The sequence below is a fragment of the Ovis canadensis genome, chromosome 1 (assembly GCF_042477335.2).
Source record: "Ovis canadensis isolate MfBH-ARS-UI-01 breed Bighorn chromosome 1, ARS-UI_OviCan_v2, whole genome shotgun sequence".
NCBI lineage: Eukaryota > Metazoa > Chordata > Mammalia > Artiodactyla > Bovidae > Ovis > Ovis canadensis.
Genome location: NC_091245.1, coordinates 241325778 through 241352794, shown reverse-complemented (window position 1 = coordinate 241352794; position 27017 = coordinate 241325778). Strand labels below are relative to the sequence as shown.

At 35.9% G+C, this 27017-nt stretch overlaps 1 protein-coding gene across 6 annotated transcripts in view; it reads left to right on the top strand.

Moving 5' to 3' along the window:
- Window positions 1–27017, top strand: part of RNF13 (ring finger protein 13) — a 131607-nt gene that overhangs the window by 79685 nt on the left and 24905 nt on the right. For all 6 annotated transcript variants that reach the window (XM_069562829.1, XM_069562855.1, XM_069562847.1 and 3 more), the window contains one exon: window positions 15981–16074. In XM_069562829.1, coding sequence (XP_069418930.1) covers window positions 15981–16074 — 94 coding nt within the window. The remainder of the gene's footprint in view (window positions 1–15980; window positions 16075–27017) is intronic.

Sequence of the window (27017 nt, the reverse complement as noted above, 5' to 3'; positions counted from 1 at the left end):
CTATTTGAGGGGAAGTATATTGATATTTGCAACTTACTTTGAAATACATTGTAAAAAATAAAGAGAAAAAAATGTATTGATGGGTGAATAGTGGGATAAATAGATATGTGATTAAAAAATATAGTAAAATGTTAATTGTAGAATCTAGGTAGGAGATATATGCATTTTATTATAAAAATTCTTTTAACTCTTCTCTAATTTGAAATTTTTCATATTAAAATGTAAATAAAGAATACTGTGAGGCCTCAAGGTTAAAAGGGTGACACATTGTTTCCAAAACAGTGGTTATCAAGTATGATCCCAGGACTCTTGGTAGGTCTGCAAGGTCAAAATTATTTCCGTAATGATACTAAGTTATGATTTGCCTTTGAGACTCTCATTCTCTTTTAGAGGATGGTTTATAGATGGTTTATAGAAGAGGTTTCTAGAGGCTACATGGTCTGAGATATCAAAACAAATTGAATGCAGAAGCACATGTGAGAATCTCTCTGTATTCTATTAAGATAGATATTAAAAGAGATTTACAAAAATATAAAACAATCCCACTATTGTCCCTAACCTTTTTATTTTTCATAAAGAATATTTATAGTAACATCCAATGAGTTTATTATTGTATTGAATTAATAAAGATTAAACACTGTCTTTGTAATAGTCTTCCTATGATGTGGTATTTCTTTTAATTTGTTGGTTTTTCATATCCATCAGTTTAATCATTTTTTTCTGTAAACATTTAGTATATCTTTTGTTAGATTTTTTAAAATCGTATTTTCTAATTAGATATTACTGAGGTATAGGAATGTTATTGATATGTTAAAATAAACTTTTAATTTTGTAATAATAAGATTCACAGAAAAATTGCAAAGAAGTGAGTTCCTGTGCATTCCTCATTTGGTTGTCCCCATTGTTAACATTTTACTTTACCATGATACATTTGTCAAAACTAAGAAACTAACACAGTTAACATTACTGTTACTGAAGTCCAGACTGGATAGATTTTACATTTTTCCATTAATGCTTTCTTTCTGTTCCAGGACCCAGTCCAGATTACCACATTGTTTTGTTATCATGTATTCCCAATCTCCTCTGACCTGTGACAGTTTCTTAATCTCTCCTTGTTTTTGAGGAGTCCTGGCCAGGTATCCTGTAGAATGTTCCTCAATCTGGTATTTTCCTTATGATTAGAATGGGTTGGTTATAGGTTTTTATAAAGAGTATCAGCAAAGCAAATTGCCCTTCTCATCCTAACATGTCAGCCAAGGGTACATGATACTCGCATAACATCACTGAATGATGTTAACCTTCATCCCTTAGTTTAGGTAATGTTTGCCAGCTTTTTCCACTATGAAGTTAATATTTTTTCTCTTTATTCTATTCTTCCTTTGGAAGTGAGGCACTAAGTATAGCCAGTCTTAAAAGTGGGGAGGGGCAGTAATTAAGCTCCACTTCTTGAAGGGAGGGAAGTATCTACATACATTATTTAGAATTCTTTTGTAAGGAAGATTTGTCTATTTTTGGCATTTATTTATTTGTTCAATCACATTTATATTGGTATGTGCTCTGTATATTTCTTTTATACTTTGGGTAATAATCCAATACTACATTATTTTTGTTGTTTAATTGTTTGAGCTTTGGTCATTGGGAGCTCTGCAGGCTGGGTCTTGGGTCTCTTTGATTTGGCCCATCCTTGTTTCATAAGTATACTTCTTTAGTGTTTGGTCCTATAAGAAACTCCAGACTCATCATTTCTTTTTCTTGCCCTAGCCCTAAAATCAGACATTTCCCCCAAGGAGCCCTGGATTTGTTTTGTTTTGTTTTGCTTTTTTTAATTGAAGATTAGTATTCAAGAAACCACTATTTGGACAGTGGACAATTATTGATTTTTATATATTAATTTTATCTCTACAGACTTACTGAATTCTCCTATTCTGGTAATTTGAATTTTTTTATTCTCTTGGGTTTTCAGTGTATAAGGAAATATGGAAAGTTAGAACAACAAAAAGTATCCTTGGCAAATTAGGAGTAAATCTTTAAGCCAATAAAGATTATTGACTAAAAACTGAAATGAAAACATTATGTAGTGAATTATTAGAAGCCTTCCCATGAATGTTAAAAACAACAAAAAACGATGCCTGTTGTACTTCTGTTTAACGTTGTGCTATATTTTCTGGTAAGACAAAAAAAGTATAAGAATTAGAAATAAGGAAACAAAATTTTTCTTTGCCTTTTTTCCTTTTTAAATAAAGAATGGGTGATGCCTTATATGTCTTTTTTTCTATCATGATGATCATTGTTTTTTCTTTTACTCTATTCTTATGTTGGATTACACGAATTTGTTTTGTAAATTCTAAAAACCCTTGTATCTTATGTATACTCTTTTGACTAATATATAAATTTTGCCTTTGTATATTGGGTTATCAAATTTCCAATATGGATCAGCCAGTTATACACTTTGGACATAGGTGCAAAAATCCTAAATACTAGCAACCTGAATGTCCAGGTAAGAGAAATTTAGTTTTATGGGACTAGAGTAATCTTGACATCAAAACTAGGTAATCCCTTGAGCACTGCTGGTGGGAATGTTAAATGGAGCTATCGCCATAGAAAACAGTACAGCAAAAAAAATTTACTATATGATCTAATTCCAGCTTTGGATATGTACTCAGAAGAATTTAAAGCTGGAAGTTAGATATTTGCACGCTTATGTTCATCACAGCATTATTTCAATAGCCAAAGGTGAAAGTAACCCAATTATCCATTGATGGATGAGTAGATAGACAAAATGTGGTATATACATGTGATGGAATACTGTTCAGCCTTAAAAAGGAAGGAAATTCTGACAGATGCTACAAAATTGATGAATCTGTAAGACATGTTAAGTGAAATAAGCAAGTGCTAAAGGTCAAATGCTGTGTGATTCTGTTTATGTGTGGTACCTGGAGTAGTGAGATTCAGAGACAGAAAATAGAATGATGGTTGCCAAGGGCTATGGACAGGGGAGGTTGGGCAATTACTGGTTAATGCGTACGGAGTTCCAGTTTTGGGAAACATAAAGAGTTTGGTGGATGGATGGTGGTGATGGTAGCACAACAATGTACTTAATGCCACAGAACTGTATACTTAAAAATGGTTAAGATAGTAAATTTTATGTTTTGTATATTTTGCCATAATTTAAAATAACTACATAAGATAAAGCTAGTCCCATAAAACTAAAGCTTTCTTTTATTTTCTATTTTCTAATTTTTTTTAAAAAAATAAAATTGGGATTGTCTTTTTCCTGGAAGTTTTGGTGAAGGTTGCCTGTAAAAGTATCTAAATCTGCTGTTTTTTTCTTTTTCCCCCCACAATTACATGAGTATATAAATGGTTGTCTTCTTCTTTATACCAAATTATATTTCTAAGAAATTTTCTGTTTTGTCTGTTTTCAAGTATTGTATAAAGTGATTTATAACATCTGTGTACTCCTGTAGCAACTTAAAGAGAATTCCTACTATATGTGGGGTGAGTTCTGGTTTATTCGTATCCACCCATGCCTTGCACAGTGTTGTCAGAACTTTGTCTTTGTCTTTTAGAGGACTGGATTTTGCAATTTTCTTTTCCCCTTTCATTCAACAAATGGTTGTTCTGCACCTCCAAACCTAGCCACTCCTCTAGGGTCTGAAGTTTCCTCGGTGAACAAAATAGGTAAAAATCCCTGATCTCAAGCAGCTTACATTCCAGTGGGACATGTATTCTAATGTCTTTACTCTTCTTTTTAATCCAGGTGGTGAAGGGGCATGCTAATTGTTGTTAAAATGTATAAACCTTCCCCATGTATGTGAAAAGCATTGTAGGGTGTAAAATTTTATATATGTTCATTAACTTGAGCTTGTGTATTTGTCTTGTCTAGTCTATTTCTTTTTTTTTTTTTTTTAGTATTTTGAAGAGAGTTTGAGATATACTTCACATAACATAAAATTGACCCATTTAAATCATACAGTTCAGTGGTTTTAGTATATTCACAGAACTGAGCAACTACCATGTGCAATAATCATTGCAGTTGTCTATAGGTTTCTGCACTCCTCTCTCTTCTGAAGAAGTGCTATGGAATAAAATGATATTGTGAGTCACATTTATTGTAATTTAAAATTTTTTTGATAGCCAGATTTAAAAAGGTAAAAGGAAATATTTCTGTGAGATTAGCTTAATATTGTATTTATTTAACTTGGTAAATCCAAAATGTATTTCAACATTCAGCTAATAAATAGTTATAAAATATATCCTACATCCTTTTTATACTAAGTCTTTGCAATCTGGTATATATTTTATACTTTCACAGTAAATCTCAATAGAGATTAGCCACATTTCAAGTACTCAGTGGCTGCCTGTATACAGTGGTTGCCATAATGGGCACCTTGGGTCTGTGGTCTTTACTTTTTTTGTTGTTGTTTGCTTTACCTAAAAATTACCAAGCTTATGAATTTATGTATTCTTCCACAATTTTGTCATTTTCTAGGTGAAGTATCCTTTTTGATTCATTGTGATAACTATTTCCTAATGATGATTTTTGTCTTATATCCTAGTTTACTTGATAAACCAAATTTTACTTGATACTATCATAACTATCTACCCCTGTATTTTTTACTTTTATTTTAGTCTTAATGTGTCATTAAGTTTTAATCTCATACCTTGTAAATAGCGTATAGTTGGATTTTTTCTTTATCCAGTATGATACACTTTAAATTTTAAAACTGGTGAATTGTATCCATTTCAGTTCAGGTCAGTTCAGTCGCTCAGTCGTGTCCAGCTGTTTGTGACCCCATGAACTGTAGCACGCCAGGCCTCCCTGTCCATCATCAACTTTTGGAGTCCACCCAAACCCATGTCCATCGAGTTGGTGATGCCATCCAACCATCTCATCCTCTGTCATCCCCTTTTCCTCCTGCCCTCAATCTTTCCCAGCATTAGGGTCTTTTCAAATGAGTCAGCTCCTTGCATCAAGTGGCCAAAGGATTGGAGTTTCAGCTTCAACATTAGTCCTTCCAAAGAACACCCAGGACTGATCTCCTTTAGGATGGACTGGTTGGATCTCCTTGCAGTCCAAGGGACTCTCAAGAGTCTTCTCCAACACCACAGTTCAAAAGCATCAATTCTTCGGTGCTCAGCTTTCTTTATAGTCCAACTCTCACATCCATACATGACCACTGGGAAAACCATAGCCTTGACCAGATGGACCTTTGCTGGCAAAGTAATGTCTCTGCTTTTTAATATGCTGCCTAGGTTGGTCATAACTTTCCTTCCAAGGAGTAAGTGTCTTTTAATTTCATGGCTGCAATCACCATCTGCAGTGATTTTGGAGCCTAGAAAAATAAAGTCTGACACTGTTTCCACTGTTTCCCCATCTATTTCCCATGAAGTGATGGGACCAGATGCCATTATCTTCGTTTTCTGAATGTTGAGCTTTAAGCCAACTTTCTCACTCTCCTCTTTCACTTTCCTTTTTTTTTTTTAGTTTTTTATTTTTTAAATTTTAAAATCTTTAATTCTTACATGTGTTCCCAAACATGAACTCCCCTCCCACCTCCCTCCCCATAACATCTCTGTGGGTCATCCCCACGCACCAGCCCCAAGCATGCTGTATCCTGCGTCAGACATAGACTGGCGATTCAATTCTTACATGATAGTATACATGTTGGAATGCCATTTTCCCAAATCATCCCACCCTCTCCCTCTTTCTCTGAGTCCAAAAGTCCGTTATACACATCTGTGTCTTTTTTCCTGTCTTGCATACAGGGTCGTCATTCCCATCTTTCTAAATTCCATATGTATGTGTTAGTATACTGTATTGGTGTTTTTCTTTGTGGCTTACTTCACTCTGTATAATCGGCTCCAGTTTCATCCATCTCATCAGAACTGATTCAAATGAATTCTTTTTACGGCTGAGTAATACTCCATTGTGTATATGTACCACAGTTTTCTTATCCATTCATCTGCTGATGGACATCTAGGTTGTTTCCATGTCCTGGCTATTATAAACAATGCTGCGATGAACATTGGGGTACATGTGTCTCTTTCAATTCTGGTTTCCTCGGTGTGTATGCCCAGCAGTGGGATTGCTGGGTCATACGGTAGTTCTATTTGCAATTTTTTAAGGAATCTCCACACTGTTCTCCATAGTGGCTGTACTAGTTTGCATTCCCACCAACAATGTAGGAGGGTTCCCTTTTCTCCACACCCTCTCCAGCATTTATTGCTCGCAGATTTTTGGATCGCAGCCATTCTGACTGGTGTGAAGTGGTACCTCATTGTGGTTTTGATTTGCATTTCTCTAATAATGAGTGATGTTGAGCATCTTTTCATGTGTTTGTTAGCCATCCGTATGTCTTCTTTGGAGAAATGTCTATTTAGTTCTTTGGCCCATTTTTTGATTGGGTCGTTTATTTTTCTGGAATTGAGCTGCATAAGTTGCTTGTATATTTTTGAGATTAGTTGTTTGTCAGTTGCTTCATTTGCTATTATTTTCTCCCATTCTGAAGACTGTCTTTTCACCTTGCTTATATTTTCCTTTGTTGTGCAGAAGCTTTTAAGTTTAATTAGATCCCATTTGTTTATTTTTGCTTTTATTTCCAGAATTCTGGGGGGTGGATCATAGAGGATCCTGCTGTGATTTATGTCTGAGAGTGTTTTGCCTATGTTCTCCTCTAGGAGTTTTATAGTTTCTGGTCTTACATTTAGATCTTTAATCCATTTTGAGTTTATTTTTGTGTGGGGTGTTAGAAAGTGATCTAGTTTCATTCTTTAACAAGTGGTTGACCAGTTTTCCCAGCACCACTTGTTAAAGAGATTGTCTTTACTCCATTGTATATTCTTGCCTCCTTTGTCAAAGATAAGGTGTCCATATGTGTGTGGATTTATCTCTGGGCTTTCTATTTTGTTCCATTGATCTATATGTCTGTCTTTGTGCCAGTACCATACTGTTTTGATGACTGTGGCTTTGTAGTAGAGCCTGAAGTCAGGCAAGTTGATTCCTCCAGTTCCATTCTTCTTTCTCAAGATTGCTTTGGCAGTTCGAGGTTTTTTGTATTTCCATACAAATCTTTTATTGGTTCTAATTCTGTGAAAAATATGGCTGGTAGCTTGATAGGGATTGCATTGAATTTGTAAATTGCTTTGGGTAGTATACTCATTTTCACTATATTGATTCTTCCAATCCATGAACATGGTATATTTCTCCATCTATTAGTGTCCTCTTTGATTTCTTTCATCAGTGTTTTATAGTTTTCTATATATAGGTCTTTAGTTTCTTTAGGTAGATATATTCCTAAGTATTTTATTCTTTTCATTGCAATGGTGAATGGAATTGTTTCCTTAATTTCTTTTTCTACTTTCTCATTATTCGTGTATAGGAATGCAAGGGATTTCTGTGTGTTGATTTTATATACTGCAACTTTACTATATTCATTGATTAGCTCTAGTAATTTTCTGGTGGAGTCTTTAGGGTTTTCTATGTAGAGGATCATGTCATCTGCAAACAGTGAGAGTTTTACTTCTTCTTTTCCAATTTGGATTCCTTTTATTTCTTTTTCTGCTCTGATTGCTGTGGCCAAAACTTCCAGAACTATGTTGAATAGTAGCGGTGAAAGTGGACACCCTTGTCTTGTTCCCAACTTTAGGGGAAATGCTTTCAATTTTTCACCATTGAGGATAATGTTTACTGTGGGTTTGTCATAGATAGCTTTGATTATGTTGAGGTATGTTCCTTCTATTCCTGCTTTCTGGAGAGTTTTTATCATAAATGGATGTTGAATTTTGTCAGAGGCCTTCTCTGCATCTATTGAGATAATCATATGGTTTTTATTTTTCAATTTGTTAATGTGGTGAATTACATTGATTGATTTGCGGATATTGAAGAATCCTTGCATCCCTGGGATAAAGTCCACTTGGTCATGGTGTATGATCTTTTTAATGTGTTGTTGGATTCTGATTGCTAGAATTTTGTTGAGGATTTTTGCATCTATGTTCATCAGTGATATTGGCCTGTAGTTTTCTTTTTTTGTGACATCTTTGTCAGGTTTTGGTATTAGGGTGATGGTGGCCTCATAGAATGAGTTTGGAAGTTTACCTTCCTCTGCAATTTTCTGGAAGAGTTTGAGTAGGATAGGTGTTAGCTCTTCTCGTAATTTTTGGTAGAATTCAGCTGTGAAGCTGTCTGGACCTGGGCTTTTGTTTGCTTGAAGATTTCTGATTACAGTTTCAATTTCCGTGCTTGTGATGGGTCTGTTAAGATTTTCTATTTCTTCCTGGTTCAGTCTTGGAAAATTGTACTTTTCTAAGAATTTGTCCATTTCTTCCACGTTGTCCATTTTATTGGCATACAACTGCTGATAGTAGTCTCTTATGATCCTTTGTATTTCTGTGTTGTCTGTTATGATCTCTCCATTTTCATTTCTAGTTTTATTGATTTGATTTTTCTCTCTTTGCTTCTTAATGAGTCTGGCTAATGGTTTGTCAATTTTATTTATCCTTTCAAAGAACCAGCTTTTGGCTTTGTTGATTTTTGCTATGGTCTCTTTTGTTTCTTTTGCATTTATTTCTGCCCTAATTTTTAAGATTTCTTTCCTTCTACTAACTCTGGGGTTCTCCAATTCTTCCTTTTCTAGTTGCTTTAGGTGTAGAGTTAGGTTATTTATTTGACTTTTTTCTTGTTTCTTGAGGTATGCCAGTATTGCTGTGAACTTTCCTCTTAGCACTGCTTTTATAGTGTCCCACAGGTTTTGGGTTGTTGTGTTTTCATTTTCATTAGTTTCTATGCATATTTTGATTTCTTTTTTGATTTCTTCTGTGATTTGTTGGTTATTCAGAAGTGTGTTGTTCAACCTCCATATGTTGGAATTTTAAATAGTTTTTCTCCTGTAATTGAGATCTAATTTTAATGCATTATGGTCAGAAAAGATGCTTGGAATGATTTCGATTTTTTTGAATTTATCAAGTTTAGATTTATGGCCCAGGATGTGATCTATCCTGGAGAAGGTTCCATGAGCACTTGAAAAAAAGGTGAAATTCATTGTTTTGGGGTGAAATGTCCTATAGATATCAATTAGGTCTAACTGATCTAGTGCATCATTTAAAGTTTGTGTTTCTTTGTTAATTTTCTGTTGATCTGTCCATAGGTGTGAGTGGGATATTAAAGTCTCCCACTATTATTGTGTTATTGTTGATTTCCCCTTTCATACTTGTTAGCATTTTTCTTACATATTGCGGTGCTCCTATATTGGGTGCATATATATTTATAATTGTTATATCTTCTTCTTGGATTGTTCCTTTGATCATTATGTAGTGGCCTTCTTTGTCTCTTTTCACAGCCTTTGTTTTAAAGTCTATTTTATCGGATATGAGTATTGCCACTCCTGCTTTCTTTTGGTCTCTATTTGTGTGGTATATCTTTTTCCAGCCCTTCACTTTCAGTCTGTATGTGTCCCTTGTTTTGAGGTGGGTCTCTTGTAAGCAGCATATAGAGGGGACTTGTTTTTGTATCCATTCAGCCAATCTTTGTCTTTTGGTTGGGGCGTTCAACCCATTTACATTTAAGGTAATTATTGATAAGTATGATCCCGTTACCATTTACTTTATTGTTTGGGGTTCGGGTTTATACACCCTTTTCGTGTTTCCTGTCTAGAGAATATCCTTTAGAATTTGTTGGAGAGCTGGTTTGGTGGTGCTGAATTCTCTCAGCTTTTGCTTGTCTGTAAAGCTTTTGATTTCTCCTTCATATTTGAATGAGATCCTTGCTAGGTACCGTAATCTGGGCTGTAGGTTATTGTCTTTCATCACTTTAAGTATGTCTTGCCATTCCCTCTTGGCCTGAAGAGTTTCTATTGAAAGATCAGCTCTTATCCTTATGGGAATCCCCTTGTGTGTTATTTGTTGTTTTTCCCTTGCTGCTTTTAATATTTGTTCTTTGTGTTTGATCTTTGTTAATTTGATTAATATGTGTCTTGGGGTGTTTCGCCTTGGGTTTATCCTATTTGGAACTCTCTGTGTTTCTTGGACTTGGGTGATTATTTCCTTCCCCATTTTAGGGAAGTTTTCAACTATTATCTCCTCAAGGATTTTCTCATGATCTTTCTTTCTGTCTTCTTCTTCTGGGACTCCTATAATTCAAATGTTGGAGCGTTTCATATTGTCCTGGAGGTCTCTGAGATTGTCCTCATTTCTTTTAATTTGTTTTTCTTGTTTCCTCTCTGATTCATTTATTTCTACCATTCTATCTTCTATTTCACTAATCCTGTCTTCTGCCTCCGTTATTCTACTATTTGTTGCCTCCAGAGTGTTTCTGATCTCATTTATTGCATTATTCATTATATTTTGACTCTTTTTTATTTCTTCTAGGTCCTTGTTAAACCTTTCTTGCATCTTCTCAATCCTTGTCTCTAGGCTATTTATCTGTGATTCCATTTTGATTTCAAGATTTTGGATCATTTTCACTATCAATATTCGGAATTCCTTCTCAGGTAGATTCCCTACTTCTTCCTCTTTTGTTTGGTTTGGTGGGCAACTCTCCTGTTCCTTTACCTGCTGAGTATTCCTCTGTCTCTTCATCTTGGTTATATTGCTGCATTTGGGGTGGCCTTTTTATATTCTGGTAATTTGTGGAGTTCTCTTTATTATGGAGCTTCCTCACTGTGGGTGGGGTTTTATCAGTGGCTTGTCTAGGTTTCCTTGTTAGGGAGGCTTGTGTTGGAGTTCTGGTGGGTGGAGCTGGGTTTCTTCTGTCTGGAGTGCAGTGGAGTGACCAGTAATGGGTTATAAGACATCAAAGGTTTTGGAATAATTTTGAGCTGCCTGTATATTGAAGCTCAAGGGAGTGTTCCTGTGTTGCTGGAGAATTTGAGTGGTATGTCTTGTTTTGGAACTTGTTGGCCCTTGGGTGGAGCTTGGTTTCAGTGTAGGTATGAAGGCATTTGATGAGCTCCTATTGCTTAATGTTCCCTGAATTCAAGAGTTCTCTAATGTTTTCAGGCTTTGGATTTAAGCCTCCTGCTTCTGGTTTTCAGTTTTATTTTTACAGTAGCCTCTAGACTTCTCCATCTATACAGCACCGATGATAAAACATCTAGGTTAAAGATGAAAAGTTTCTCCACATTGAGGGACACTCAGAGAGGTGCACTGAGTTACAAGGAGAAGAGAAGATGGAGGGGGTAGTTAGAGGTAACTGGAATGAGATGCGGTGAGATCAAAAGAGGAGAGAGCAAGCTAGCCAGTAGTCACTTCCTTATGTGCGCTCTATAGTCTGGACCACTCAGAGGTATTTATGGAGTTATACGGGGAAGAGGAGAGGGAGGAAGTAGACAGAGGTGACCAGGAGGATAAGAGAGAGGAATGAGTAGGAGAGAGAGACAAATCCTGCCAGTAACCAGTTCCTTAGGTGTTCTCCACCGTCTGGAACACACAGAGATTCACAGAGTTGGATAGAGAAGAGATGGGGGAGAAAAGAGACAGAGGCCACCTGGTGGAGAAAAAGGAGAGTCCAAAGGAGGAGAGAGTGGTCAAGCCAGTAATCTCGCTCTCAGGTAAACTTGGGTAGTGAAGTTTGGGTTTTTAAATGTACAAAATTGACAACAAAAACCTAAGAGCAAAGATTAAAAATCTAGAGTAGAGGTTGGGTTTTCAAAGATACAATATTAAAGAAAAGCAGAAGGAAAAAGGAAGAAAGAGAAAAAAAACCCCAAGAATTATTAAAAAAAAACAAACCAAAAAACAAACAAACAAACAAACAAGAAAAAAACCACCAACAACCATCCAAAGACTATATATGGTGTTTGCCCTTAAAAAAAAAAAGTCTTTTTTTTTAATAGTAATAGTAGGTTATAGAAATAAAAATTAGAGGAGAAATAGAAGACTTAACAATTAAAAAAAAGAAAAAAGAAAAAAAACAAAAAACAAACAAAAAAGGAATGATTTTAAAAATAGTAAAAATATTTCTGGCCCTTCTCTGATGTTGTGGGCTGTGTGGGATCACTTCCAAGGTGGTTCCCTCTGTTTAACTTCTTCTGTTTGCTGGTTTTTTAGGCTCACTAGTTCAGTCGCGCTGTGGGGAGGGGAGATGCTGCAAACAAATAGCACTGTCGTGTACACACAGTGTCTCAGCCCCGCTTGACCTGTCCCTTCTCGCGGTGCACAAACCGCTCCGGCTCTATGATGCTCAGCCGGGAACCGTCTGGGGCCGGCCCTAGGCTGCATGCACTTCCCCGGTCCAAGCCGCTCAGGTTCGGCGCTCAGGCAGCCCTCAGAGGCACAGATTCGGCTGGGACTGCGCTTTGTGCCCTTCCCAGGTCCGAGTAGCTCAGGAGTTTGGCAAGCGCGATCGCCGCGGCTTGTCACCTTTTTTGCCGCTGCTGCTCAGCTTTCTGGGTGGACCGCTGGCGCCCCCCGTGAGGCAGATTGTGACTGTCCAGCACCCCCAGAAGTCTTAGCAAAGAAGCCTGCTTGCAGTTAGGTAAGTAAAGTCTCTCCAGGTCTGCAATTGCCCCTTTCCAGTCCTTACGGCTCTGGCTGCCTTTCCCCGGCGGGGGATGGTCTGCAGCCGGCTTTTTCCGTTCCGTCCTTTGTCCTGTGCTCGGTCCTGGCGGTGTCTTATGTTCGAGCTTTTCGTTCAGTAGCTATCCCACAGTCTGGTTTGCTAGCCCAAGTTAGATCGTTCTGGTTGCGCGTGGGGTGTTCCTGCCCGATTCTTACAAAGCACTGCAGCCCGCGCCTCCCGCGCTTCCCTGCCCTGCCCCCACTTCCCAGTGGCGGATGCAGGCGTTTGTGCTGCTTTTCCGCTGGGGGAGTTACTGTTGGGCTTGTAATCTCTTGGTTTTAATTATTTCTTTATTTTTTCTTCCTGTTATGTTGCCGTCTGTGTTTCCAAGGCTTGCCACAGACTCGGCAGGGAGAGTGTTTCCTGGTGTTTGGAAACCTTTCTTCTTAGAATTCCCTTCCTGGGACGGGCTTCCCGTCCCAGGACGGAGCCCCCTCCCCACCTCCTTTGCCTCCTTTTTCGTCTTTTATATTTTTTCCTACCTGTTTTTGAAGACAATGGTTTGCTTTTCTGGTTGCCTGATGTCCTCTGCCAGCCTACAGAAGTTGTTTTGTGGAGTTTGCTCGGCGTTGAAATTTTCTTTTGAGGAATTTGTGAGGGAGAAAGTGGTCTTCCCGTCCTATTCCTCCGCCATCTTTCCTCCTCTTTCTCTTTCATCAAGAGTTTCTTTAGTTCTTCTTCACTTTCTGCCATAAGGGTGGTGTCATCTGCATATCTGAGGTTATTGATATTTCTCCTGGAAATCTTGATTCCAGCTTGTGTTTCTTCCAGTCCAGCGTTTCTCATGATGTACTCTGCATATAAGTTAAATAAGCAGGGTGACAATATACAGCCTTGACCTACTCCTTTTCCTATTTGGAACCAGTCTGTTGTTCCATGTCCAGTTCTAACTGTTGCTTCCTGACCTGCATACAGATTTCTCAAGAGGCAGGTCAGGTGGTCTGGTATTCCCATCTCTTTCAGAATTTTCCATAGTTTATTGTGATCCACACAGTCAAAGGCTTTGGCATAGTCAATAAAACAGAAATAGATGTTTTTCTGGAACTCTCTTCCTTTTTCCATGATCCAGCGGATGTTGGCAATTTGATCTCTGGTTCCTTTGCCTTTTCTAAAACCAGCTTGAACATCGGGAAGTTCAGAGTTCACGTATTGCTGTGATTTCAACTGACTTCTGTTGTGGACTTTTTATTCTATTTTTTCTACTGTGCAGATTTGGATTACCCAGCTTTTTTTCCTCTTTATCCCTCTCTCCATTTTCCTGCTAGTTTGAAAGCTTATATTGTTATTCTTCTAGTAGTTACTACTAAATTTTTAAAATAAACCTGTATTGAAATATGATTAATATATTAATAAACTGAACATACTTAATTGTACAGTGTGGTAAATTTTGATATACATATATGGATATGTGTGAAACCATATGATTAAAATAATGAAATATCAACTCACTCAAAAAGTTTCCTTATACTCTAATCACTTTCTTTTTACCCCTTCCAAATTTCTCCTTCATTTCTTCCCTTCCCACCATCCCTGGGCAATCACAGATTGGCTTTTGGTCACTAAGATTAATTTGCATTTTCTACCAGTTTGTATACAGGGACTCATAAATTATGTACTCTTTTGTGTCTGCCTTCTTTCTCTCAGAATACTTATTTTGGGACTCATAAATGTTATTGAATATGTTGATATTCCTTACTTTTTATTGACAAGTTATATTCTGGTGTATGACTGTACTGCAGTTTTGTTTATTCACTTACCTGCTGATGAATATTTGGGTTGTTTGTAGTTGTGGGGCTATTAAATAAAGCTGACATAGACTTTTTGGTACCTTTGTGTACTAGTTGTTTTATGGATATACACCTTCATTTCTTTTGGCAAAATATAAGTAGGAGTGGGATGATTAGGTCATTTCGTAAATATGTAGTTAAATTTATAAGAAATCACCAAACTATTTTCCAAAATGGTTGTACAATTTTACAGTCCTTCCAGTAGTGTATCAGCGTGCCAGCCCTTCTGCTTGCCTGCTGACACTTGGTATAGTCAGTCTTTTTCATTTTAATAGGTATATAGTATGTGCATATATATATATATATATATATAATATAGTATTTATATATATAATATAGCAGTGTTTGTGATTTTGAATTTTCATTTTTATCTTGACTAATTATGTTGAACATCTTTTCAAGTGCTTATTTGCCATCTGTATATTTTTAGCAGTGAAGTGTTTATTCAAATATTTTACCTATTTTCTGTTGGGTTGTTTGTGTCTTATTATTGGGCTTCCCTGGTGGCTCAGAGGTTAAAGCGTCTGCCCGCGATGCGGGAGACCCGGGTTCAATCACTGGGTAGGGAAGATCCCCTGGAGAAGGAAATGGCAACCCACTCCAGTACTCGTCCCTGGAGAATCCCATGGACGGAGGAGCCTGGTAGGATACCGTCCACGGGGTCGCAAAGAGTCGGACACGACTGAGCAACTTCACTTTCACTTTCTTTACTTTTCTTATTATTGTATTTTGAATTCTTTATATATTCTGGATAGAAATCCCTTGTGATACCTGCAATTTGCAGATATTTTTCCCAGTCTGTGACTTGTCTTTTATCTTTAAACAGAATCTTTTGAGGATGGAAGTCATTGATGTAGACAGAAGTCTACTGTTGTAGTCAAATCTGTCAAAAGTTTCTTTTGTGAATGTTGTTTTTGGCATTTGGTTCTGACCCCATGTATTTATTTTTATTCCTGTAAGCATAGCAGTTTATATTTTAAAATGTTTTGTATATTTTATCTGATATTTCTGTATATTTATAATACAGGTTATCTGTATTCGTTCTGTCCATTTTGCTACTAGAATCACTGAAAGTGCAGTTTAATGCCTGTTATGTTTGAAATTTTTATTAGTTTGTAACTTATAGAAATTTCAACTCTCCCATTTTTGATTTAGTGAAGTCTTTGTAACCTAAAGTCTACCATTTATATTTTTGCAAACAAATAGTTACATGTTATGTATAATGTTTCTGTCAGAGTGAAGTAAAGATAATTTAGGTCAGTGAATAAAAATTCAAAGATAATTTATGGGCTAACCACTAATAATAAAGATAGAGCTATAGTGTTAGACCCATGCTTCTCCCCAGCTCTGTCAGTACTGGTGATGTGACATTAAATTTTTTGTCTTTCTGCCCCTCTATTTCCTCATATACAATACTCATTATAAAATTTGAAAATTTTTATTAGTTTGTAACTTATAGAAATTTCAACCCTCAAGTTGACAAATTTCAATACAGTTCGTCAGTACATCTAATCATAGATAATAAATTGATTTGTAGCAGCTATCTAGAAACTTAAAAGGCATTTATTATTTTAATAGTCATTTTCTATCTGCATGTTTAATATCTGATTCCCTTTATGTTTCTCTTTTATTTTTAGATCACAAAATTTGTCCAGGATAGGCATAGAGCTAGAAGAAACCGACTTCGTAAAGATCAACTTAAGAAACTCCCTGTACATAAATTCAAAAAAGGTAAGTGATTATTTTCTAAATAACCATTAGTTTATTTAATAATACATGGTGATCATACTTTAATACTACCTGCTGAGTCCTTGCTGTACCCTATGCCTAATTCTCAGTTAGTAATTAATGAGTGAATGTAGAAGGTGGTCTTTTGCTGTGGTTTATCCTGGTAAAGGCAGGAACAGTCGGGGCCCGGGTGGGTACACGGTCTTCAGAGATTTTAAAAACAATAATGAAACTGACCAAAATGCTTTTTATTATCCCCATGTGCCAGAAGTTCAAAACATCAGTGGATAAAATATTTCTCTGCACCAGGTGGTCTGCTCCCATTGATCCTCCTCCTCCTCTCCTCCCTACGTTACTGTGTTAACATTGTGTTAACTAAACACATATAGTGTTGGTTTAACTAAACACAATAGGGTAGCTGTTATGTATCAATGTATTTTAAATGTATCATCTCATTTTAATTTCTATATTCCTATGAAATGGGTACCATAATAGTTATTGTATATGAGGAAATAGAGGGTCAGAAAGGCAAAAAATTTAATGTCCCCTCACCAGTACTGGTAGAGCTGGGCAGGGGTCTAACACTCTAGCTAATGTAGTTTCTCCTGCTTAAGCTTAGTGAGCTTTCAATGCGGGTACATGCTTATTAAATCTTTTTGGCCAGTAGTTCCCTAGAATGTTCAATTTCTATGCCAGTAAAAATGTTCTGTTTTTTAATTCAGTAGAGAAAATGCATAGAGAGTAGAAAGGAGAAAAAGAGAAGGCATTAATAATTCTGTCAAGTATACTTCAATTAAAAAAATTAGTTCTGTAAAATTTTTATTTTTCCAAGTAATAAACTATTCAAAAAACCTACCAAATATAATAACCATTACTTTATGAATATAAAGTTTAGCAACAAAAAAAATAGGAAAATCACATGTTAAATAAATATCAACATTTATAAAAATGCAGTGTACTGTCATTATACAGTGTGGATTAAAAGTTATTCATAGGACAGTTTGAGGACTGGCTTTAGGAATCACTTTTTAAGGCTCCATTTTGTGTGTTTATTTTGTTTTCTAAAACGAGGGGGAGAGGAGGGAGAGGAAAAAAAGAATGATGTTGCTATTGTCCTAGGCTAAAAAAGAGCATCCATAGTTGGCTTTTCTTCTGAGTAAGATGAGTAGCCATTGTAGGATTTTGAGCAGAGAAAAAATAAGATCTAAATTAAAAGTTAAGTGGATCTTCCTTGTTGCTGTGTTAAGAATAGGATTTAGAGGGTCAGAGGTGTGAGTGGAGAGAACAAATAGGAGGCTGTTGCAGTAATCCCAAGTGAAAGATGAATGTGGCTTGGCCTTGAGTGGTAGCAGTAGAGGAGATGAATATATTTGTAAAATGGAATTACTAGATTTATTGATGGACTAGATGTGGGGAGAGGAAACAAGGACAACTCCAGATTTTTTGGTTTCAGCAGCTGAAGGAGGCATTGCCTTAAAGAAATAAGGATGGTTAATAAATGGTGGCACAGGTTTGGGGAGAAAACTTGAGAAATCAGTTTTGAATATGTGGAATCTCAGATGTCTGTTAGACGTTTGAATGAATTAGGACTTTCATTCCTCAACTGGAAGTATTGGTATAAATATGTAATTAAATCATGAGACTGATGATATTACCAAGAGAATGAGTATAAATGGACAGAAGAATACCAAAGACATTTTGGGGCAGCCTAACACTGAGTAAGGAAGAAGTGGAATCAGCGGTGGAGACCAAGAAGGAGTGACCATTATACAGGGGAAAATCAGAAAGTAGCGGTTTACCAGAAACCAAGTGATACCAGTCTCTAAAGAGCAAAGAGTGATTGATAACCTGTGTCACATGTTCCTGATAGATAGGTGAGAACTGATCGATTATTGATTATCATCATGTGCAGTTTTGACAGAGTGATCAGTCCAGAAACCTGATTGTGGTGGATTTGAAAATGGAAGGAGAGGAATATTAACTATAGACAACTTTTTCAAGAAATTTAACTATAAAGGAGAGCAAAGAAATGGTATAGCAGCTGGTAGGGGAAATTTCACTGAGAAGTAATAGCATATTTGCTGAAGAAAATTGATGATGTAGGGGATAGATGGGAGAATTGCTATAATATGTGTCTTTGTGAAGGCAGGAAGGCATGGGATCTGGTGTACAAATAGGTGGATTGGCCTTAGATAGCTGCATGGAGAGCTAAGCTAAGGGAAAGTAATATGTGGGCCCCGAATCCTGGCAGTGTTTATGGTGGTCAGAAGCATTCTTTACTTCCATGGGTCTCAGTGAAGTAGGAAACAGAATCATCAATCAAAAGATAGGATAGGAGAGATGTTGGAGGTTTAAGGACAGAAAGTGAAAGTGAAGTGAAGTCACTCAGTTGTGCCCAACTCTTTGTGACCGCATGGACTGTAGCCTACCAAGCTTCTCTGTCCATGGGATTCTTTAGGCAAGAATCCTGGAGTGGGTTGCCATTTCCTTCTCCAGGGGATCTTCCCGACCCAGGGATCAAACCTGGGTTTCCTGCATTGGAGGCAGATGATTTAACCTCTGAGCCACCAGGGAATCCACAGAAAGGACAGAAAGGTGTGGTATGTTATTCTAGGAGAGTAGATGGGCAGATGGAATAGGGAAATATGATTGCCTGGGAACCTGAACCTCCCTTTCAAGTTCATAGTTATGAACCAATCAGCATAACTGTATTTTTCTGTAGCCACGTTCATCTTTATGGAGTGGTGTTTATCCTTACTATACCTTCACATTTTTTAGAAATGTGAAGTATAATATGTATACAGAAAAGTATATAAGACATTTTACTGAAACTATCCAGTTCAAGAAACAGAACCTTATTAGTATTGCAGAAAATACTGTGTCCCCTTCTAGACTATAATCCTTTCCTCCTCACTGGAAGTAATCACCATGCTGGCTTATGCTAATCATTTCATTGCTTTTCTCTTAAGTTTTATCACCTATGTATGGATTCCAAAACAATAAGATAAAATTTTTCCTATTTTTGAATTGTATTTTTTGGTCCTTCTTTTATTAACATTTTTTGGATGCAATTAACCCACTTTATTGCTTGTATATGTAGTTCATTCAGTGTCATTTCATTGTATAAGTATATTGTATATCCATTTTACTATTGATAGACAATTGGGTTTTTGTTTTGTTTTTATTTTTTATTGAAGTACTGTTGATATACAATGTTCTGTTTCCCCTGTTTGGGGGGATCTTTACAGACCATACTTTTAAGAACATTCTTGTACATATATCCTCATATATATAAGCATGGATTTCTTTATAGAGTACATACCTAGAAGTAGATTAGCTAGCTCATAGGATATACATATCTTCTATTTTATTGGATAATACCAAATCTGTTTCAGAGTGATGATGTTAACAGTTTATATTCCCATCAGTATGTATAATTCCTCTTACCTCACATCTGAACCAATATTTTGCACTGACAGACTTTTAAATTATAGCCAATCCAATGGGTTTATAAAGATAGCTCATAGTGGTTTTAATTTACATTTCCCTCATCAGTGAAGTGCCTATTTTATTTACTAGTTAGATTTTCACTTCCGTGAAGCATCTTTCATGTGATTTTCCTGTTGGGTTGTCCTCCCCTGCTTTTTACGTGTAGGAGGAATTCTTCACATATTTGCACAACAGTTGCTGTCCCCCCACCCCACCCCAAGAGTTGTGGGTGTGTTTGTGAATCAGTTCGTCACTAATTTTATGTGTCCTAACTGTCTTCTGGTTTCGTTGCTTATTTTTTTCCACAGGACTAAAGTTCTTTTATGGTAGCGTTTTGCATGTTTTAAAAGAACTTCTTCCATACTCTAAGATCATGTGGATATTATATTATCTTCTCAAAGCTTTATAATTTTGCCTTTCATGTTTGGACACTTAGTCTGTCTAAATTGATTCTGTAAAATGAGGGCCCAATTTGTCTTCAGTTTGATATTTTGTATAAGGATATACAGTTGTCCCAGAGCTATTAAACATACACTGTTCGTAGTGTCGGTCAACTGTGACACAATCAAGTGTCCACGAATGTGAGTTTGTTTCTGGACTTCTGTTAGTCTTATTCTTATCTCAGTTATTGTAGATTTATAGTAAGTCTTGATATTCTGTTCGAGTTAGTCCTTCTGCCTTGCTCTTCAATAATTTTTTAGCTATTCTTGACACTTTGCATTTCCATGTAAATCAGCCTGTCAAGATCACCCTACCTCCAAACATATATATATGTATATATATATATACACACACACACATATACAGTTATTGTATTTTTTGTAATATACATAACAGAAAAGTTACCGTTTTAGCCATTTTCAAGTGTAAAGTTCAGTGACATAAGCTATATTTACATGTGCAGTCATCACCACCATCCATCTCCAGAACTTTTCCATCATCCCAAATGGAAACTGCACCCAGTAAACAGTAACTCTCCATTGCCCCCTTAACCAGTCCATGGCAACTACCATTATGCTTTCTATCTCTATGAATTTGGCTATTCTAGTCATGTAGTGAAGTGTAAGTCACTCAGTTGTGTCCAACTCTTTGTGACCCCATAGTCCATGGAATTCTCCAGGCCAGAATACTGGAGCGGGTAGCCTTTCCCTTCTCCAGGGGATCTTCCCAACCCAGGGATCAAACCCAGGCCTCCCTCATTGCAGGCGGATTCTTTACCAGTTGAACCACAAGGGAAACCCTCTAGTCTTTTAAGTAGAATAATAAGTAACTGGCTTGCTTGACTTGGCATAATGTCCTCAAGGTTTATCCATGCTGTAGGTTCATCCATGTTGTAGTATATGTCAGAATCTCTTGCCTTTTTAAGGCTGAGTAGTATTCATAATATTCTATGTATATACCACATACTGTTTATCCCTTCATGTGTTGATAGATATGTAGGTGCTGTAAACATAGAGGGACCTCTGTCAGTCTCTGCTTTCAGTTGTTTTGGGTGTATATCCAGAAGTGAAATTGCTGGATTAAATGGTAATGCTCTATTGAATTTTTTGAGGAAAGCTATACTATTTTCTATAATGACTGTATCATTTTACATTCCCACCAGCACTGCACAAGGCTTCCAGTTTTTTTACATCCTTGCTAACACTGTCATTTTCTGTTTTTGATTTTTGATAGTAGTCATCCTAATGGATGTGACATGGTACCTCATTGTAGTTTTGACTTGCTTTTCCCTGATGATTAGTGATGTTAAGTATGTTATCATGTGCTTACTGTTATTTGTCTGTCTCCCTTGGAGAAATTTCTGTTCAAGTTCTTGGTCCTATTGTATTCATCTTTAACCTTTTGGGAAATAATTTCAAACTTAGAAAAACTTTCCTTCAAAGTTTAAAAACTTTTGTTCTGAGGAAGACTGTTAAGAGGACAAGAAAACTTTGCATGATTTCTCCAAAACCACTAGTATACCTTTTATTGAGATTCACCTATTACTTACAATATTAGTTTCCATAGGGTTGCCATAATAAAGTATCACAAACTAAGTAGCTTAAAAAAAAGGGTAATTTATTTTCTCACTGTGTTAGAAGCTAGAATTCCAAAATCAAGGTGTTGGCAATCAAGGTATTATTTTTCTTCCTAATCTGAGGAAGGATTCTTCCTTGTCCTTTCCTTATTTCTGATGTTTGCTGGCAGTTCTTGGCTTTCCTTGATTTACGACAGCAGAATTCTAATCTCTTGCCTCCATCTTCACATGGCTTTTCCCCGTGTGTGTGTGTGTGTGTGTGTGTGTGTGTGTGTGTGTGTGTGTGTGAGTGTCTGAATTTCCATTTCTTATAACACCACCCAAATCCATTAAAACTTCATCTTGACTTGATTACATCTGGAAAGAAATTATATCCAAATGAGGTAACATCTACAAGTTCTGAGTGGACATGAGGTTTTGGCTGCAACCTATTGCTTTACCATTTTTGTTCTCCTTCTTTATATATGTATGTAACATTTTCATTGGAATAATTTGAGAGTAAGTTATATACATCATGACCCTTTGTGTCTAAATATTTTCATGTGGATTCTTAAGAATAAGAAGATTCTTTTGTGGTACTGCATTTAAGTCACCAATGATAGGATATTTGTTGATGGGCTATTTTAATCTAATTCATTGTTCTTTTTCTAGTTTAGTTGTTTGTTCCAGTAGGTTCCTTTATAACAGTAGTATCCAGGCTGGTATCCTTTATTGCTTGTAGTTCTATTTCTTTGGGTTTCTTTAATTTGGACTTCTTCTTTAGCCTTTGTCTTATATGACGTTGACATTTAGAGTAACACAGTGTCCTGGCTTTGTTAAAAATATACTTTCGTTTTTTAATTAATGGATGGAGGAGCCTGGTAGGTTGCAGTCCATAGGATTTTCCAGGCAAAAGTACTGGAGTGGGGTGCCACTGCCTTCTCCTAACAGGCCTACTATTTGTCAAAATTTTGTAGCCAAGGCTTTACATCCAATGTGACAGCAATTCCTTCATGCATATACCATTAATAATATACTATAATTACAAAAAGGAGAAATGATATTTTTGACACCGAATGGCCATGATATTCTTTAGATTCCAGAGAAAACTGATTAAAATAAAATCTTTTTTGAAATTGCAAAACCGGTTCTTCTTACACATGCAGTTAGGAAAAGGTTAACTTGTTAGAATACTTTTTTTGGAGCTCCAGTTCTGCCTAGGAAACAAACACAGGCCTAAGAAAAACCTAAAGTTAACTCTTATCATGTCCTTGGGATACACAGCCCACTCTATCTAGGACTCCAGCCATAAACCAGTTGGTGGAACTCAGGGAAAAAAATTTTTTTTTAATTTCAAGCAGAAAACTATGCCTGTCTATCTAAAATTATCTGTCTTTGTTTTTTGGATAATATGAAGTTAATACGCTCTATTTAAATTCAGCTTCACATGAACTGAAAAATATTCAATATTTATTTATTCAATGTTTATTTAAATATAAATATAATTTATTTAATTTATTTAATTTATATAATTTAAATGTAATTATTTGCTAATCTAATTAAGACATGTCTTAAGTCATCAACAGTTATGTAACATTTTTTTTATGCCTAGGTTTAAGGTAAACTAAATTTGTCAACAAAAAGGTAACTCTTAATATATAAATATATAAATGAGATGAAAACTTTTAGATAAACTCTATTAAAAATAATTATATTTTTAATAGAATTATTATTATAATCTAAAATAATCTCTTAGGGTTGGGGTAACTTAAATTTCTAGAGTTATACTAAACTAAATAATAAAAGTTTATTAAATAGCTAGATCATCTCCAAATAAAATAAGATTTTAAAATGCTAATTACTGAACCTTAACTTCCTCTTACAGAAAACTAAAGAGATTTTAAACTATTAATAAATATATAATGTATAATATATTTATATATAAATAATATGATATAATAAATATATTCACCAATCTGTAAAATGCTAATATACAAGACATTTCATAGTTGCTAAAGAAAAGTAAAAAATATATTTTTAATAAAAGATATAAGAAATGGCAAATAAAATGATGAATACAAAAATATAAAAAAGATTTATGACAAACTAAAGAGGATTTTATGGCAAATGGATGTAACTCATTGCCCTGAACTTTCTTCCTCTTCCTTGTTACATGTCTCGATCGATACAAATTCTTCTTTATATGGGCCACACCTCTCCAAGGTCAAACTACATGACATGTTATAACCCACCTGATAGCTTAGTTTACAATAATGACAACACCTAATTCTATAAAAACAGAAAATGGCCCTGCCTATATTTCTAAACAATTCAAACAATTTTTACATTCATTCTCTATTTAAACAAATTATAAACATTCCTTATAATCCACAAACATAAGACATAATTAAACAAACACATTACACACTAAAACTACAAATAAAAAAATAAGTAAGGGGAAATACACAGGAACACTTTCATCTTCCTTATCCAGAGCAAACTTCACTAGATTCTAATGCAATATATTCTTTAAGCCTATAACTATTGTTAATATAGCTTTATTTCTGTTTCCAGCCTGTAAGATTCTTAAAATAACATCAACTTCAGTGCCTATTTCACAATACAAAACAAAAACAACATAAAAAGACACCATTTGCCAAATAAGTTATTTGTTTCTAAGAGTATCAAAAGTGCAAAATATTCACCTTCTTTTCAGGTCTGTCTTGAAAATATAATCATCTTCCTTAACACACTGAACAGAGAGATTCAGCAGCTACCAGGCTGCATTTCTTTTCCGGGGACAAGGTCAGGTATTTGGATGTGAGCAGCATTTCATTTGTCAAGTTGTTCTGCATCAGCTTTTCAGTAATTTCACTTAGGAAAAATGTTTGAGTGTTTGCTCCTAATCCTTTGCCCCAAATAACACAAACCACTTAAAATATAGTTAGATCCCATTTCTTTTCATATCAGGAAAAATGTATGTACTAAATGAGGAGGAAATCAACCTATTAATTCAAACCCCCAGCCAAATACCAGTCCCCAAACAGATCTCTAGGTGATTTTTTTTTGGACTGAAATATTTCCTAGGAATGTTTTCATTCTTACCGCTTTCCTTTCTTTCTTTAACTATTGTTAATATAGCTTTATTTGTTTTAAATTTTTTAAAACTTACCGTAAGGAGATATTTTGACAAAAGCAGAAAAACATTGAGAGACATTGAAGGACACCTCCCTTCCTTTGCCCATTTGGTATCAAGACAGGTTAACTAATCAATGGAAATCTAAGAAATTAATCTTACAGGGAAAAGGGTATGCTTCTATTTCTCCAGATGGATCCAATGAACTCACATGGCTTCCTCTTCGGAAGATTCAACCTAAGGGGGCCCCCAACATTCAAACTAGAGATGAAACAACAAAAACCCCAGGAGGAAGAAATTCCAGTACAAGCCATGGCAGCTTTAAAAATTTCCAAAAAACACCGCACTTGACATCATCAACCTTATGATCTCCCTACTTGGGGACAGCTAAAAATCCTTACTAATCAAGCTGAAAATCTGATTTCACAACAGGGAATGCCTCAGAATCCTGAAAATATTTTTTTTCTTTTTTCACTATGCTTGCTTTGCTTGCTTTTACTTCCCCAGCTCAAGTTGACTTGATTGATCATGCTTATTGGGCTTATATACCTAACCTCCCCCCCTTTTTATTGTAGGTTATAAAATGGACAGATGTAGGACCATTTGAAACCACTAATGACTCAACACATATGCCCCCTCCTTGGAACTTGGAGGGGCCCTCTAATCCTGAGAAAAAAGGAAAACTAATTAATATTTCTCTAGGCTTTGAAATCCTTCCTTTATTCATTGGCCCAACAAAATTATATATTAATGTTAGTCGACAAACATGGGCTTTCGTCCTGCCTCCAAAAGAGGAATTTAGGACGCTGCTTGGATTATTTACTGCCCTTTCTTTGTCCTTGAACCATGTTTACACTACTGAAACTTTAAGGAAAGAACAAAGAACATTACGCAAAGGGTTTACTAATAAGAACTGTAAATATATTCCTGTTGATTGGGACAAATGTCAGGCCAAGTCAGGAAAATTAATGTTTATGGCTAATCATACAGTTGTCGATTGGGGACCCCATGGTATGTGGTTATCTAACTGCTCAGATGATATTGACAGCACTGTGTGTGATTATGTTACTCGAGTAGCATGGAAGGTTACTAGTACTGCAGTGGAGCATTACCATGACAGAGGACTTCTTGGGTGGCTTGATGGTGGAATGGCCCCCCCTTGTCCTTGAATCGTCCTTGATAAACAGATTGGGCCTAAACAATGGGACATCTGGAAACTTGCTCTGAACACCGAAGAACTTAGGACTTGGACTGGACATTTCACAGGGACCAATCGTAGTCATAGAAACTATTTCTTTTGTTATAATCAATCATATTTCATACAAACTTGTGTTCCACTTCCTTTTGTTATAGCTATAGGAAATTTACAAGTCACTAAGACTTTACATTCTGTACTTGCATAAATTATAAATTATATACTTGTCTTAACTCCTCTATTTCCTTGAGAAATGACTCTCTTTTGATTCTTTGATCTCATCATAATCTGTGGTTACCAATAAATCTCTAGCGGCCCTGGGAAGAAGTTCCCATGGCTGGACTTGCTTCCCAGTTACTTACTAAATTGTTCTGATGATCAAGACAATTCACTGGATGGCTGATTTGTGGCGTTTTGGGATTAATAGCTGTTTGCACCACTGCTGCCATCACTGGCGTTACTTTATAAACCTCAATTCAAACACATAATTTTATCCAAAATTGGACTAAAGATGCTCATATTATGTGGACCACTTAGGCTCAGATAGATGACGATATTTAAGATGAAATACAGGAACTAAAAACAGCCATCAAATGGGTTGGAGATCAATTAATAGATGTACAAAAACAGGTGATGCTAAAATGTGATTGGAATTCTACTCAATTTTGTGTTACTCCTGTTCATTTCAATAATAGTGCCTACAACTGGGAACAAATCAAATTTCATTTACAAAACATACGTGATAATGCCTCTCTGAATGTACAGTTATTACAAAAAGAAATTTTTGAAACATTTTTAAAAAATCTGTCCTCTTCCACTAATTTGAAAACTAGCTGAACAACTAGCTGATCAATTATCTGGGCTAGACCCACGCAGATGGTTTCAAGCATTACTCACAGCATCGGGTCTGGAACTGTAATTTTGGTGATTGTCTTGACAATTATATTTGTCATCTACCATTGCCTTCATGCAAAGATTGTTAAAACTAAACAAACTCTAATGGTCAGAACTCTTTACAAATTTTAAATAAATAAGGAGGAATTGTCGGGGAGTGTTTAACAGGAGGATTCCTACGTGTTGTTTCTCACAAGTCCTTTGTTTCTTTTCAAGCGGAGCAGCATGCTGCTCCC